The 16,829-nt window shown below is 40.3% G+C and overlaps 1 protein-coding gene across 1 annotated transcript in view; it reads left to right on the plus strand.

Moving 5' to 3' along the window:
- WEE2 (WEE2 oocyte meiosis inhibiting kinase) overlaps window positions 1-16,829 on the plus strand; it is a 35,146-nt gene that overhangs the window by 16,819 nt on the left and 1,498 nt on the right. Inside the window, exons 5-10 of the mRNA XM_081102410.1 lie at window positions 815-936; window positions 5,536-5,682; window positions 6,333-6,440; window positions 6,573-6,658; window positions 7,469-7,639; window positions 9,445-9,587. Of these exons, the coding sequence (XP_080958536.1) occupies window positions 815-936; window positions 5,536-5,682; window positions 6,333-6,440; window positions 6,573-6,658; window positions 7,469-7,639; window positions 9,445-9,587 (777 nt within the window). The remainder of the gene's footprint in view (window positions 1-814; window positions 937-5,535; window positions 5,683-6,332; window positions 6,441-6,572; window positions 6,659-7,468; window positions 7,640-9,444; window positions 9,588-16,829) is intronic.

A 16,829-nucleotide genomic window follows, 5' to 3' on the forward strand; every position in this document is an offset into this window, starting at 1 on the left:
TCACAATATATTTTATTGATTTCAGAGAGGAAGGGAGAGGGAAAGTGAGATAGAAACATCAACGATGAGAGAGAATCATTGATTGGCTGCCTCCTGCATGTCCCCTACTGGGAATTGAGCCCACAACCTGGCCATGTGCCTTGACCAGGAATCAAACCGTGACCTGGTTCATAGGTCAATACTAAATCACTAGGCCACAATAGCCAGGCTAGAATTCATCATTTTTATACTGAAACTCACCAAATACTGTATTTTGCTTTTTTGGGGTTGGATTTCATGTACCACTATAAATATCTCTTTCCAAGAGTGTCCCCTCACTACATATTGGCGAGTTTAATATTGACTCTGACTCTCTAGCCTTCATAGAGAAGATAGAAGGCTCATGACAATATCCACAATCAAGTCCATTGTGGCCTTCTTGTGAAGCCCATCAAGATATTTTAATATGATACAGTAAAATAAAGATCCAAAGCACGCCTGCTGTTGAGGTAGCACCACTTGAGCCTCCTCTTTATTTGTACCATGCTTAATAAAAAAAACATGGACTTGGGTGTCAAGATGACTAAGGTTCTAGTCCGAGGTCTACTATCACTTGCTTGAGTTTGGACCATTCACTGACCTTTCTAAAGCCTTTATCCTTGCCACTGTATCTCACTGCATCATTATGAAAATTAGGGATGAAATAATAAGCAAGTAGTAAGCATTCAATAAGCATTCTGCCATCGTTAATAATGAGTCATATCTTGTCTTTTCAAAAAACATTTGCATGCATATTATCCTGATTCATTTTCCTCAATGTTTTCCTCTCTCTCAGGAATTCGGTTTTGCATGAAGTTTATGCTCATGCGGTACTTGGTCATCACCCCCATGTGGTACGTTACTACTCTGCATGGGTAGAAGATGACCACATGATCATTCAGAATGAATACTGCAATGGTAAGTATGTGGACTAATGTCTACGGAGAGGGAGAGGAATTTTTTTTTAAGTTGATTTGAGAGAGAGAGAGACATCGATTTGTTGTTCCACTTAATTATGCATTCATGAGTTGGTTCTTGTATATGCCCTGACTGGGGATCAAACCTGCAACCTTGGAGTATGGGGACGATGCTCTAACCAACTGAGCTACCAGGCCGGGATGGGAGATGAACTATTAAGTCTTCAGAAGAAAACCTTTGCCTCTTCCTTGTAGTTTATGCTGGGCGTAGCAGAGTCATACCTAAAATGTCTGCCCTGCAGTTTTGCTTGGATGCAAAGAGCTGGAGGAAATGAGCTGAGTTGAAAAGGAATTTCAGGTTTATGCTATTACATATTTCTTTTGAAGCTGATGTGTAGCTGATACATAGAAGCTCTCACTCCCTTCACACTTTACTTAATTAACACTAGAGAAAGAACTTTCCCCTAGTGATTTGAACGGTAAATTGCCCTTTTATCATTTGCTAGGTATTCTAAAAGATGCAAGCATAGTCCCTACAATTTTAGGGAGGGAAGCAGGTAGGAGGTGGTAAATGTATACAGCCAACTCCTGAGTTTGGGGATTGTTCCTGCTTCTTGCTGCTTCTTAAGCTTATGAGCTCCAGTGTTCTCACCAGAGTAAGGGCATGGGGAAGGGGCTGGGGTTGAAACTCCCGTGACTCCAGGTACATACAGAACTGTACATACACAGTAACCAGTAAAACTGTTGTTCTGGGCTATTTAAGTGACAGAGTGGTCTTATGGTTTAACATATTTCTAATCCATGACTAAGGGTTGACATGACAGCAGTTTTGTGTTGTTATGCTCAGAAATATTTTTCATCAGAAAGTTCAGTGGTGAAGTAGAAAAAGTACTACCACATTGAATAGAAACTTGTCATCATTTGAGGAGCAGCAATTATTTGGCATTTCCTTGTTGTTTCCTTATAGCTTGGTTTGTTTGTAGCCTTACCTGTGAACTTTGTGGGGGATTTCCTCCAACGGGCTCAACCCCAAATCCCTTTTTCTATGTCTCTTGGGGATAAAAAAAGGACCCCATCTTTATACTTAGAATTGAAAGGTAGAAACTTTTTAGTCATCTTCTCTTCCTAATTTCCTCTTATCGTGACCTGAGATTCCCTATTCCATTACTCCCCTCTCTATAAGAATACTAGTTTTTATTTCTATGACTTCTAGCTACTAACAAAGATAATATCAAATAAAAATTACTCAATAAAGCAAAACAAAACATATATGAGGCAATATAAAGATTTCAGATTTTCAAAAAAAGAAACGGAGTGATTGTTCCTATTACAAATCACATTTTCATTCTTTCTAACATTTAATACCTTCTACAGGATTGATACTTATTAAGCTCTAGGGCAGCGGTTCTCAACCTGTGGGTCGTGACCCCTTTGGGGGTCGAATGACGCTTTCACAGGGGTCGCCTAAGACCATTGGAAAACACATATAATTACATATTGTTTTGTGATTAATCACTATGCTTTAATGATATTCAATTTGTAACAATGAAATTGGGGGTCACCACAACATGAGGAACTGTATTAAAGGGTCGTGGCATTAGGAAGGTTGAGAACCACTGCTCTAGGGTAAGAAACAAAGTAGAGTGAGATAAGTCCTTATCTTCAAGGAGCTTTATTCCACTTGCTCTGTGACAGTGAATACACAGGAGACAATTAGGTGCAGAGCCAGATGTACAACCATGGATAAAAAGGGTCGAGAGAAGAGGAATATGAGCAAGAGGCAGTGTGGAGTGGTACAAGGGGTCAGGACTTAGAAGTCAGCAGATCTGGGGTTAACACCCAGCTCTTTGCACACTAGTTGTAAGATCGCTGGGATGTCACTTAATCTCACTGAGTAGAGAGACTGCAGTAATGACTTAAGGGAGTAGTTTGAGAATTAGCAACCATCTATATCAAATGCTAGCACAGTGACAATGCCCCATACATAGGGAGAAGTCAGTGTTATTAGAGTAGCCTGAGAAAATGTACAGGAGGTAAGACTTGACGAGACCATGCTGAAGGATTAGGAGAGTTTATAGGGAAGGGAAGGGAAAGGAAGAATCCAGTTAGGAAAACAGCCACAAGCACAGGGCGGATGGTATTGGCAGTGGGTCTAGCCTAGCAGACAGTAAGGAGAGGATGGGACCAAGGGGACCCCTGTAGAAGGAAAGATTAACAAAGTGAAGTGTGGGAAATCTAGAAAGCCCCAAAAGCCAGATGGACTGGATGTGATGGATTATGGGGAATCAGTCTATCCATCACGGTGGTCCTCAAACTTCACTGAGTACCTACCAATTAAAATGTAACTATGATTTGTCAAATGTAATTCACACACTTTGAACCTTTCAAATGTGAATTAATCATGGAAAATAAAGAATGTCCTTCTACCTTGTCTTGTTTGTAGTTATGGATACTTCATGTTGAGACTGCCCTGTGGCTCTAAACAAAAGAGAAGTTCAAAGTATCTGTAAGGTAGCAGAGTAGCCAGTGGTTCGTCCCCCCCCACCCCTTCCCTACCTTTATCTTTTTCGCCTCCTGCCCTGTCTGCCCATACCCTGTGCCCCCAGCATGTCAGAGCAGTCAGGTTTGAACAATCAGCTATGGCTTTAACTCAGATGATAAATTAGATATGATTTAGACAACTTAGATTATAACTCTGATTTCCCCTACTGTCCCTTTGGAGCCCTGAACCAATTAAATGCTCCCCCACCCTTGCCAAGATCCCCTATAAGTTACCTCTGGGCCAGCCTCAGCAACCTGAAGGTGTTCAGGAGCAGGTAGATTCTGCAAGCTCCAGGATTCTATCAGGTTCAGGGCTGGATGGTGAATCTCTCCCAACAGGCAGTATTTTCTTCTGTCTTCTGTTACTGAAGTTTTTTAGAATGGCTAATGACAATTCTCATGTTTGTCCGCGTGATATGACATTGGAAGTCAGTGTCCTTTGCGAAACACCAGTTTCTCAATATTGCTATGTCTATTCACACATACTTCCTTGTTAATACTGTTCAGAACAGCTAATTATGCTCTTCTATAAGAGGTGGATAGTCAGCTTTAGCTGTAGCAAAATAAGGATATTCAAATACCTTTGCGTACAGCATACATGAGTACTTTTCAGTAACTTCTACTATTGATAATTATTACTTGGCTAACTGTAATATGACCTACAGAGCTTCCAAGTAATTACAAGTGCTGCTAGCACTGGTCTAGTTACCCTTACTAAGTACCTGTAGCTCTTGGGGGGATTAGAAATATTTCTGTTAATCCTCTAAAAGAACATGTTAAAGGGTTTCTAAGTACCCCCAGACTCCTTTCTTTCTGTCCTTTTACGGGATCCTTGACTCAGTCTTGCTCTTCCGTCTGTTGCCAGGATAGACATTCAGTTCAGAAAATATTTATTATGTGCCTAACCTGGGAAAATGAAGATAAGATGCAGGCCCTGCCCTATGGGACACCCTGGCTGGTAGAGAAACAAGTGTTCTAATGGACATGGGCCAGGACGTAGCCCTTCCCTCGCTGTCACATCTCATTCCCTCATTTGTAAAGTTAGCTTCCAGGTGACTTAGTTTTTAACAAGCTCCAACGTATTCTTTAGTTAGTCTTCCTTTCTAATTAATGTCACCTGTAGTACATAAAAATCTTTCCTAAGAAGGTTCCCATAAAAAAACAAAACAACAACAACAAAACCTTTAGCCCTCCTTGTGTTTCTGAAAGAGGCTGGATTCCTTTCCTTTCTGAACTTAAGTACTTTAACACAATAGATCCATCTTTTATATAGGATACTCTTAAATATGGATTTCCTAAAAAATACTGTTACTGTCTGAAATCCTATTGTTCTGATATACACTTAAAGGTGGAACAATGGCCTTTATAACTGCCAGGGAGACACTGACTCTATAATTTTGACTGATGAGGCTATCAGTAAGTGCTCTTTAATGAAATAAGGGTTTGGAAGCATTCTAATACCTTAGTACAGGGGCAGCTAAGACCAGGGCGTCAGATGAACCCAGGTCTTACTTATTATTGATAACAATGATAAATCAGGAAATTAAAGCTGAGGTACAAATCTTGTGGTTCAACTTGGAGTTGGGTGTATATTGATGTTTTATATTTTTCCTTGGTTAACAATCATCAAATGTTCTTATTTGGTTGTATATTTTTAATGGAATTAAACTTAGAATCAATTACATTAAATTACTAGATTGACACTGACATGAAATTAATCATCACACTAATAGTAGCTATATGACTAAGGCTGACTGGCCTCCTGGTTAATAATTAGGTAAAACTTTAATTAATTAGTTGAGGCATACTCGAGACAATAGGGCCACATATTGGATATCTGGGATATGGCATTTTCCTCTTTAAAAGCCCTGTAATTCTTCTTTTCTAACATGTCTGTAGTATGGGCAGGGGGAAGATATGTTTGGCATTGACACTGGAGTAATCTAGACTTGCTGGACTGGATTTATTCACAAGAAATTTATGATTTACTCTGCTTTCCTCTGCAAGATTCACACCCTTTCTCTCATTCTGGGGGCTACCCTTGGTCATTCTTTCCTAGGTGGGAGCTTACAGGCTGCTATATCTGAAAACACGAAGTCTGGCAATCACTTTGAAGAGCCAAAACTCAAAGACATCCTTCTGCAGATTTCTCTTGGGCTCAAGTACATCCACAATGCTGGCATGGTGCACCTGGACATCAAACCAAGTCAGTATGCTCCCCTCCGCCCCTCCAACCGTATTTAGTTCTTTCCTCCCGCTTGTCAGAATCGGTGCCTATCTGTCTATCAGTGTCAAAGATGCTGTTTGCTGGCAGAGTGCTTTTCTTTCATTTGTTTCCCCTAAACAAATTCAATTAAACAGCTTTCACCATTTCCTCCCTGGGCACATGGGACAGAGAGAGAAAAGGCTTTCTCAGATACTGAAGCCAAAGTATGAAAATAATTATTTAATTTACCATATAGATAAGTGACAACATATTGGCTACACCCTGACTGTGTTTACTGGTGCTATACCCGTTCTAATTCACACCGATTGAAGTGAGCAGAAATGGATGCTTTGGGCCCTCATCAATATGAAACTCAAGGAACTGTCGTTACTGTATTACATGTTTTTCTTATTTCTTTGTTTTGTGGCTACTAGCCTCTTCAGAGGATATTTGAAATCAGTTTCACTTATCAATCACTGAGCTGTTCATAAGTAGTGTGAGAGATTCCAGGGAAGAAGAGGCCCCTTGTACTGTTGTGACAGGCGCAGAAGAGGAAGAGAGGAAGGTGCTGTAGTGGCAGATACAAAAAAGAGTCTTTGGGGTGAAAAAACATAGGAATCATTATTTATGTCAATTCTATATTTTTGCAGGTAACATCTTCATTTGTCATCAGATACAAAGGGACTCTCCTATAGTCCAAGAAGACATTGAAAATGATGCTGATTGGTTTCTCTCTACCAATGTGATATACAAAATTGGTGAGTCTGCCTTATACTCTGACCTGTATTCTATTACCCTATAAAATGTATACTGATGACTCCATTTACTCCTGTTTTAAGGAAGACATGCTTGTAAAGAGCTCCATTTCTTTTTGTTTTTTGTATTTTTAGGAGACTTGGGTCTTGCAACATCAATAAGTGAACACAAAGTGGAAGAGGGAGATATTCACTTCCTGGCTAAAGAGATTTTGCAAGAGGTATAGATTAGGGAAACGGAGGCTATTTTATAATTCATTTAACATTTTGACTCTCAAATGAAAGAAATGGAAAGTATATATTTATAATTTAAATTGATATTATCCCTTTTCCTATTCAGTATGGAGACCAAAAATAGGAAAGAATTTTTCCCTAAAAAAGCATGAGAAAGCTGGCTCACTTTGGATTAATCAATATTTGTACTGTTCTTTGTAAAGGTCCCTTACTGTTTCTAGTATTTCTTAGAATTCCTAAACTCCTGGATTCCTTAGTAGGAAGAAAGAATTGATTGGGCCAGCCCATCTTTATCCTACTACTCTCCTGTTGGCAGCATATCAGCTTTGGTCATTGAAATGACCTTTAGTTATTACCTACCTTCTAGGACAGTGGTTCTCAACCTTCTGGCCCTTTAAATACAGTTCCTCATGTTGTGACCCAATCATAAAATTATTTTCGTTGCTACTTCATAACTATAATGTTGCTACTGTTCTGAATTGTAATGTAAATATCTGATATGCAGGATGGTCTTAGGCGACCCCTGTGAAAGGGTCGTTCGACCGCAAAAGGGGTCTCGACCCACAGGTTGAGAACCGCTGTTCTAGGATGTCTGTGGAGTCAGGCCTGGCACAGTGATGTTAATTGGGGGGATCTGTGCTCTATCCTCTATCTTCCTAGAGGTAAAGCACTAACCACGGAGGATGTGTCTGTTTAAGTTCACATGCATTCAAATGAACCTTTCTTACCAGCTGTATTTTAATCTAGACTCTCTTCACTTGGCAAACAAACGAGCCTTCCTGTCTTCTGTTTTGAAGGATTATCAGCATCTCCCTAAAGGAGACATATTTGCCTTGGGATTAACAATGGCAATGGCCGCAGGAGCAGAGTCATTACCCAGCAATGGTGCCGAGTGGCATCATATCCGAGAGGGTAACCTTCCACACATTCCTCAGGAGCTCTCAGAAGAATTTTACAATCTGCTCAAGGTGATACCTCTTATGAAATGAAGAGAAGATGGAAATACTGATTTAAAAAAATGTAATGGCAAGTAGGTCGGGAAAGGGAAAAGGAGATGTTGGCAGTGCCACTGACAGAGGAAAAGGGAATCAGGACCAGGAAGCCCAGCAGAGACAGGGCTGATTGAAAGTGTCTCAAGGACATTTAGAAACTATCATAAATACCTTTTATGTTATGGTTTAAATATCCTGTTACATTTTTCTCATTTGCCTTTCTGAACAACCCTGTGAGGTACATAGTTGAGAAGACCTAGGCTCACAGCAGTTTCTGGACTTGTATTCCACCTTTGATAACTCACTCCAAACAAAATCAAACCTGTTCTTTTTGCTATTTCATGGTTTTAATTAACCATTGTCAATAGCAACAGTGATGTTATTACTGAAACACACACACACACCACCTAAATTTTGAGTGTATAGAAGAAAGTATAAGCTAACTTATTAATAACTGGCAATACTACCATTCATTTGTGTCACTTGTACTCAATGATATCTGTAGGAACTAGGAAAGGGAGATATTACATTGAAACAAAGAGAGGTACAAAAAAATCTACACTGTTGAGAAGCTTAGACTTACACTAAGAAAACAAAAGGTATATGTAAGACTTATTTCAGGGCTTAAGGAACAGGATCTGTTAGGATCCCTAAAAGCCTTAGAAATACCTACTCTTGGGGATTAAATTTGAGTTCCACAGTTACCCTGAAAACTTCAAATTTAGTTATAAACTTGTCCTTCCTCACTTCTGCTTTCCTGAAAGGAGACAAACCCTTCCTCAGAGTGGTTTTTGTTCACAGTGTAATCACCTATTTTTATGTGTAAATTGCCCTTCAATTTAGTAGATAAGTATTGAGTACCTCAGTGCTGGTAATACATATATGTTAATTCACTTAATTCTCACAACAGCTGGAAGGTGAACATCGCTGTTCCACATATCAGGAAAGGGAAGCTGAGTTTCAGCAAAGAGACTTGCCCAGACTCTAGCCAGTTTTGCTCAGTGAATAGAGCATCGACCTGCGAACTGAAGGGTCCCTGGTTCGGTTCTGATCAAGGGCATATGCCTAAGTTACAGTCTCAATTTCCAGTAGGGGGCGTGCAGGAAGCAGCCAATCAATGATTTTCATCATTGATGTTTCTATATCTCTCTCCCTCTCATTTCCTCTCTGAAATCAATAAAAAAAAAAAATTTTTTTTAAAGAGACTTGCCCAGAACTACATAGTAAACGGGACCTGGCTCTGACTGTTGCTCCCCAGATGGAGGTGCAGTGTTTTCTTCATTATACAGCACTGCTAATTGCTGCAGATAATTAGGCATTTTCTACCGTATTAAAATCATTTTAGGTTACAGACACCCCCCACCTGAAGATAAGTGCTGTAGGAATATTATTATGGTGTGGTATCCTTAATTAATTAAAGTGAAAAAGGAGCATGTTGTGGTAGAAAGTAAACTGAACCTGCAGTTGGGTCACCTGGATTGGTCTAGGTCTTGTCAATGACGCAGACAAGTCACTTTATTTTAGGACCCCCGTGTCTTCCTCTTTAAAGTTAAGGCGTTGGAGTAGTTAATCATCCCGCTAGCTCTAAACTATGATACTTAAAGTCAGAGGTATGGATGACTGACCTACCAGAGAGGGTGGAGGCAAATTTTCATCTATTTCTTCCCTCCACACAAAGGAGAGGCAGAGTTTCACACAACCCACAACAGAAGCTGGCTTGGTGTGGGCTTGGGTGGGCCGATATCCCAAACAGTGAAGCTTCTGTTTCCTCACATTATCAGAACATGATCCACCCTGATCCCAGGGAGAGACCCTCTGCAGCAGTTCTGGCCAGAAGTCGGGTTCTCCGTCCCACCCTGGGGAAAACAGAAGAACTCCAGCAGCAGCTCAACTTGGAAAGGATGAAGACAGCCACACTGGAAAGGTAGGCTTTGGAGGCTGCAGTTGAGAAAGAACCTCTTTCTGAACTGCTCATAGTGATATGACTGGTGTATCTGCTTTGTGGTTTCACAAGTGGAACTTGTGTCTGCAAGTGGAGCCCAACATTATAATACGTAGGTCTCTGCCCACACAGAGACTAGCAGCATGCAGCCCTTCGTAGCACAGGGCTGGAGGCTCTGTGATTGAGAGAGAAAATTCAATAAATGCAAAGGAAGCGGAGTGAAGAATGCAAAGAAATGCAACCAGTAAAGAAAACTTAGTGGGATTCTGAGTGACAACAGGTGTTCAAGAAACTGGTGATCTCCCAATGCGAGGCAATCCTAGTTAAGGTGGGAAGAGACTGATTCTAGAATCCCACTAAATTTCAGGGGCAGGCAGATCTTCTCTCTTGGTACATGTTCAGAGGAAGAGGTATTTTTCCAAGCTAAAGGAAGCAGTCTGATGACTTATTCATGTAACTTGTATTCATGTGTGCATTAATTTATTTTTATTTTTTTTATTTTTTTTTATTGCTTAAAGTATTACAAAGGGTATTACATATGTGTCCATTTTATCCCCCCGCCCTAGACAGTCCCCCAGCCTCCCCTATCCCCCAGTGTCTTATGTCCATTGGTTATGCTTATACGCATGCATACAAGTCCTTTAGTTGATCTCTTACCCCCCTACCTCCTGCCACCCAACCCTCCCCGGCCTTCCCGCTGCAGTTTGACAATCTGTTTGAGGCAGCTCTGCCTCTGTATCTATTATTGTTCAAAAGTTTATAATGGTCTCTATTATCCATGAATGAGTGAGATCATGTGGTATTTTTCCTTCATTGACTGGCTTATTTCACTTAGCATAATGCTCTCCAGTTCCATCCATGACGTTGCAAATGGTAAGAGTTCCTTCCTTTTTAGAGCAGCATAGTATTCCATCGTGTAGATGTGCCACAGTTTTCTAATCCATTCATCTACTGATGGGCACTTAGGCTGTTTCCAGATCTTAGCTATGGTGAATTGTGCTGCTATGAACATAGAGGTGCATATATCCTTTCTGATTGGTGTTTCTGGTTTCTTGGGATATATTCCTAGAAGTGGGATCACAGGGTCAAATGGGAGTTCCATTTTCAGTTTTTTAAGGAAACTCCATACTGTCTTCCATAGTGGCTGCACCAGTCTGCATTCCCACCAGCAGTGCACAAGTGATCCTTTTTCTCCACATCCTCTCCAGCACTTGTCGTTTGCTGATTTGTTGATGATAGCCAGTCTGACAGGTGTGAGATGGTACCTCATTGTTGTTTTGATTTGCATCTCTCGGATGATTAGTGACTTTGAGCATGTTTTCATATGTCTCTTGGCTTTCTGAATGTCCTCTTTTGAAAGGTGTCTATTTAGGTCCTTTGCCCATTTTTTGATTGGATTGTTTATCTTCCTTTTGTTAAGTTGTATGAGTTCCCTATAGATTTTGGAGATTAGGCCCTTATCAGATATGACATTGGCAAATATGTTTTCCCACACAGTGGGTTTTCTCGTTGTTTTGTTGATGGTTTCTTTTGCTGTGCAGAAGCTTTTTATTTTGATGTAGTCCCATTTGTTCATTCTCTCTTTAGTTTCAAGTGCCCTAGGAGCTGTATCAGTGAAGAAATTGCTTCGGCATATGTCTGAGATTTTGTTGCCTTTGGATTCTTCTAGAATTTTTATGGTTTCCTGTCGTACATTTAAGTCCTTTATCCATTTTGAGTTTATTTTTGTGTATGGTGTAAGTTGGTGGTCTAGTTTCATTTTCTTGCATATATCTGTCCAATTTTCCCAACACCATTTATTGAAGAGGCTATCTTGGCTCCATTGTATGTTCTTGCCTCCTTTGTCAAATATTAATTGAGCATATTGGTTCGGGCCGATTTCTGGGCTCTCTATTCTATTCCATTGATCTATATGCCTATTCTTGTGCCAGTACCAGGCAGTTTTGAGAACAGTGGCTTTGTAATACAACTTGATATCTGGTATTGAGATCCCACCTACTTTGTTCTTTTTCAGGATTGCTGCAGCTATTCGGGGTCTTTTTTTATTCCAGATGAATTTTTGGAGAGTTCGTTCTATATCTCTGAAGTATGCCGTTGGTATTTTAATGGGAAGTGCATTGAATTTATAGATTGCTTTGGGTAGTATGGACATTTTAATGATGTTGATTCTACCAATCCATGAACACGGTATGTTCTTCCATCTGTTTATGTCTTCCTCTATATCTTTTTTCAACGTCCTGTAGTTTTCTGAGTAGAGGTCTTTTACCTCTTTAGTTAAGATTATTCCTAGGTAGCTTAGTTTTTTTGGTGCGATGGTAAACGGGATTGTTTTTATAATCTCTCTTTCTGAAAGTTCACTATTGGTGTATAGAAATGCCTCAGATTTCTTGGGGTTAATTTTGTATCCTGCTACATTGCCAAATTCATGTATTAAGTCTAGTAGCTTTTTGATGGAGTCTCTAGGGTTTTGTATGTATAATATCATGTCGTCTGCAAATAAGGACAGTTTTACTTCCTCTTTTCCAATTTGGATGCCTTTTATTTCTTCTTCTTGCCGAATTGCAATGGCTAACACTTCCAGTACTATGTTGAACAGGAGTGGTGAGAGGGGGCATCCCTGTCTTGTTCCTGTTCTTAGGGGAAATGGTGTAAGTTTTTGTCCATTGAGTATGATGTTGGCTGTGGGCCTGTCATATATGGCTTTTATTATGTTGAGGTATGGTCCTTCTACTCCCACCTTGCTGAGAGCTTTTATCAAAAATGGGTGTTGAATTTTGTCAAATGCTTTTTCTGCATCAATTGATATGACCATGTGGTTTTTTTCTTTCAATTTGTTTATGTGATGTATCACGTTTATTGATTTGCGGATATTGTACCATCCTTGCATCCCTGGGATAAATCCTACTTGGTCATGGTGTATGATCTTTCTGATGTACTGCTGGATCCGATTTGCTAAGATTTTGTTGAGGATTTTGGCATCTATGTTCATGAGGGATATTGGCCTGTAATTCTCTTTCATTGTGTTGTCTTTACCTGGTTTTGGTATTAGGGGGATGCTGGCTTCATAGAATGAGCTTGGAAGTGTTCCTTCCTCTTGAATTTTTTGTAGTAGTCTGAGGAGGATAGGTTTTAGTTCTTCCTTGAATGTTTGGTAAAACTCCCCTGTGAAGCCGTCTGGTCCTGGGCTTTTGTTTGCTGGAAGCTTTTTGATGACTGCTTCAATTTCTTCCATAGTTATTGGCCTGTTGAGATTTTTAGATTCTTCCTGATTGAGTTTTGGAATGTTGTATTTTTCTAGGAATTTGTCCATTTCCTCCAGGTTGTCTAGTTTGCTGGAGTAGAGCTGTCCATAGTATTTTTTAACAATCATTTGTATTTCTGTGGGGTCTGTTGTTATTTCGCCTCTTTCATTTCTGATTTTGTTTATTTGGGTCCTCTCTCTTTGCTTCTTGGTGAGTCTGGCTAGAGGTTTGTCAATCTTGTTTATCCTTTCGAAGAACCAGCTCTTGGTTTCATTGATTTTCTGTATTATTTTTTTGGTCTCTATGTTATTTATTTCTGCTCTAATCTTTATTATCTCCTTCCTTCTGCTCACTCTGGGGTTTTCTTGTTGCTCTCTTTCTAATTCTTTGAGTTGTAGAGTTAGCTGATTTACTACCATTTTTTCTTGTTTTTTGAGATAGGCCTGTAGAGCTATAAACTTCCCTCTCAGGACTGCTTTCATTGTGTCCCATAGGTTTTGGATTGTTGTGTTTTCATTGTCATTAGTTTCCAGGATGTTTTGAATTTCTTCTTTGATTTCATTGGTAACCCAATCAATATTTAATAGCATGCTATTCAGCTTCCAGGTGTTTGAGTATTTTGGGTTGTTTTTATTGCAGTTTATTTCTAATATTATGCCATCGTGGTCTGCGAAGATGCTTTTTATGATTTCAATCTTCTTGAATTTGGGGATACTTTGCTTGTGACCCAATATATGGTCTATTTTTGAATATGTGTCATGAGCACTTGAGTAGAATGTATATTCCGTGGCACTGGGGTGAAGTGTTCTGAAGATGTCTATTAAGTCCATCTGATCTAGTGAGTCATTTAGTATTGCTGTATCTTTGCTGATTGTTTGTCTAGAGGACTTATCCAGTGATGACAGTGGTGTATTAAAGTCCCCTACTATGATTGTATTGTTGTCGATCTCTCCTTTGATATCTTCCAGAAGATTTTTTATGTATTTGGGTGCTCCTGCATTGGGTGCATATATGTTTATCAGGGTTATATCTTCTTGTTGTATTGATCCTTTTAGTATTATGAAGTGGCCTTCCGTATCTCTTGTTATGGCCTTCACTTTGAGGTCTATTTTGTCCGATATAAGTATTGCTACCCCAGCTTTCTTTTCTTTTCCATTAGCCTGAAAGATATTTTTCCATCCCTTCACTTTCAGTCTGTGTGAGTCCTTTCTAATGAGGTGGGTCTCTTGTAGACAGCAAATGTATGGGTCATGATTTTTTATCCATTCAGCCACTCGATATCTTTTGGTTGGAGCATTTAGCCCGTTTACATTTAAAGTTATTATTGAAAGGTACTTGTTTGTAGCCATTTCTTTTTTTGTGTGTGTGGCTGTTTTCTTTCTGGGATTTTTATTTCTTCTTTTTACACCAGTCCCTTTAGCATTTCTTGCATTGCTGGCTTGGTGGTGATAAACTCCCTTAGCCTTTTTTTGTCTGTGAAGCTTCTTATTTCCCCTTCAATTTTGAATGATAGCCTTGCTGGATAGAGTGTTCTTGGATTCAGTCGTTTGCTTTGCATCACTTTGTAAATTTCCGTCCATTCTCTTCTGGCCTGATGTGTTTCTGTTGAGAAATCATTTGATAATCTAATGGGAGATCCCTTGTATGTAACTTTCCGTCTCTCTCTTGCAGCCTGTAAGATTCTCTCTTTGTCCTGAATATTTGCCATGGTAATTATGATATGTCTTGGTGTGGGTCTTTTCGGGTTCACCTTGCTTGGGACTCTCTGGGCTTGTGTGACTTTTTTCTTCCCCACCTCAGGGAAGTTTTCTGATATTATTTCTTCCAATAGGTTTTCTAATCCTTGTTCCTCTTTCTGTTGTTCTGGCACCCCTATTATTCGTATGTTGTTTCGTTTCATGTTGTCCCAAAGCTCCCTTAGGCTCTCCTCCTGTCTTTTAATTTTTTTCTCCAACTGAAGTACAGTTTGGGTGTGTTTTGCTTCCCTGTCTTCTAATTCACTAATTCGGTCTTCCGCTTCTCCTAGTCTACTGTTGATACTTTCAATGGTGTTCTTTATTGCAGCTATATCGCACTTCATTTCTTCTTGGGTCTTACTTAAGTTGTCGATTTTTTCATCTGTTTCTTCTTGCTTCTTGGATAAGTTGTCGATTTTTTCCTCCATCCGGTGTATGCACTCTAGGACCCTTATTCTGAATTCTTTTTCTGTCATGTTGTATGCCTCTGTATCACTTAGCTGCTTTTCTGGTGAGTCCTCCTTTTCTTTCCTTTGGGGATTTCTTTGTCTACCCATGTTTGATCTCACTGACGTATATAGATATTGAGTCGTTCAGTGGCTGCTCCCTAGGTGGCAGTGGCTCCTCGGGCTGTGGTTGCTTCTTGGGCAGTTGTGGTAGCAGCTGCTCCTCTGTTGTTAGCGGGTCTTCTGATGGGTGCTGTTCACAGCTGTTGTGGCTCTTCTGGCTGGTGGAGGGAGGCTTCACCCACAGCAGCTGTTCCTCAGACAGAGCGTGTGGAGATCAGGAGGCCGCTGTTGCTTGGATCTTTCTGTGGGGAGAAGCAGAGTTCCTCTGAGTTCACGTAGTCGCGCTGCTTTAGAGCCGTTGTTTCCGGGTTAGTAGCTGGTCTCTGGATGCCGGCGACAGTCACCCAAGGTGGCACGGTCTCCGCGGCTGTGCCGGCGCACCTGGAGAGGTTTCAGCCTCAGCCTCTAACCGTTCCCTTTATCTAGGATTTCTCTGTCTTTCCTGGCTGCAGACTGTCTCAGCTGAATCTCCTCTGCTTATTCGGGCTGTATGCTACCCGTTTCAGCTGCCCGCCCTTATCTGCTCCGGGACAAGGCACCGACACGTCTGTCTAAACCTCCGCCATTTTCTTCCCTCGTGCATTAATTTATTAATCTATTCCTCCATTAAACAAATGGGAATTAATCAGATGGAATGGGCTGGTATAAAGGTCAGGCAGTGATGTCTGAGCAGAGTTCTGAAGGCATTTTAAAGCGATTTTTACATACATTGTGCACTATTAAAAATATAAAAGAAGATGGTCCATGTGTAAAATAAGCTTAGAAGTCCAACTTCTTTTGGATACACAATCCATCGAAGAATAATTACCTTGAAAAGGCCACAACATGATGCATTGGCAATGAGTTGTGGAGACTTTAATCAGGCAATTCTTCCTCATAAGCAACTTACTTTTTGCTCTAGTTTTGTTTATTAGCCAGGAAAATGGAATCCAAAATACAAATATTTATAGATATCATGTCACAGGAATATAAGTTTTTCTTCGGGTGTGGTGTGTACATTCTGCAAAACCAGCTATGCAGGCACAGGTGACTGTCATCAGTCACTACCAGCAATGGACATCCATTATAGAGATGGGGCAGATGCCTGCTTGAAACTGTCTAGACCAGAGGTTGGCAAACTTTTCCATAAAGAGCCAGATAGTAAATATTTTACACTTGTGGGCCATGTGATCTTTGCTGCAACGACTCAACATAATGTAAAAGCAGCCATAGGCAACATATAAGTGAATGGGTGTGGTTAAGTTTTCCAATAAGGCTTCATCTATAAAAACAGGTGGCTGGCCAGATTTGACCCATGGCCATAGCTTGCACTACAGGATAATCTGTAGTTCCCTCCTTATTTTTAAAAAAATATATTTTATTGATTTTTTACAGAGAGAAAGGGAGAAGGATAGAGTGAGAAACATCGATGAGAGAGAAACATCGATCAGCTGCCTCCTGCACACCTCCTACTGGGGATGTGCTCGCAACTAAGGTATATGCCTTGACCGGAATTGAACCTGGGATCTTTCAGTCCACCGGCCGACGCTCTATCCACTGAGCCAAACCGGTTAGGGCCCTCCTTCTTATTTTAAAGACCATTTATGCCCCAATCAATAGGATTTAGGAACCCAAACCTGCCAAATGTTGTAGCACATATGGGCCGGGCTTTTTTTTTAAGACAATCACAGGAGCAAA

The sequence above is a fragment of the Myotis nattereri genome, assembly GCF_964212035.1.
Source record: "Myotis nattereri genome assembly, chromosome: 11".
In the NCBI taxonomy this organism is placed as follows: domain Eukaryota; kingdom Metazoa; phylum Chordata; class Mammalia; order Chiroptera; family Vespertilionidae; genus Myotis; species Myotis nattereri.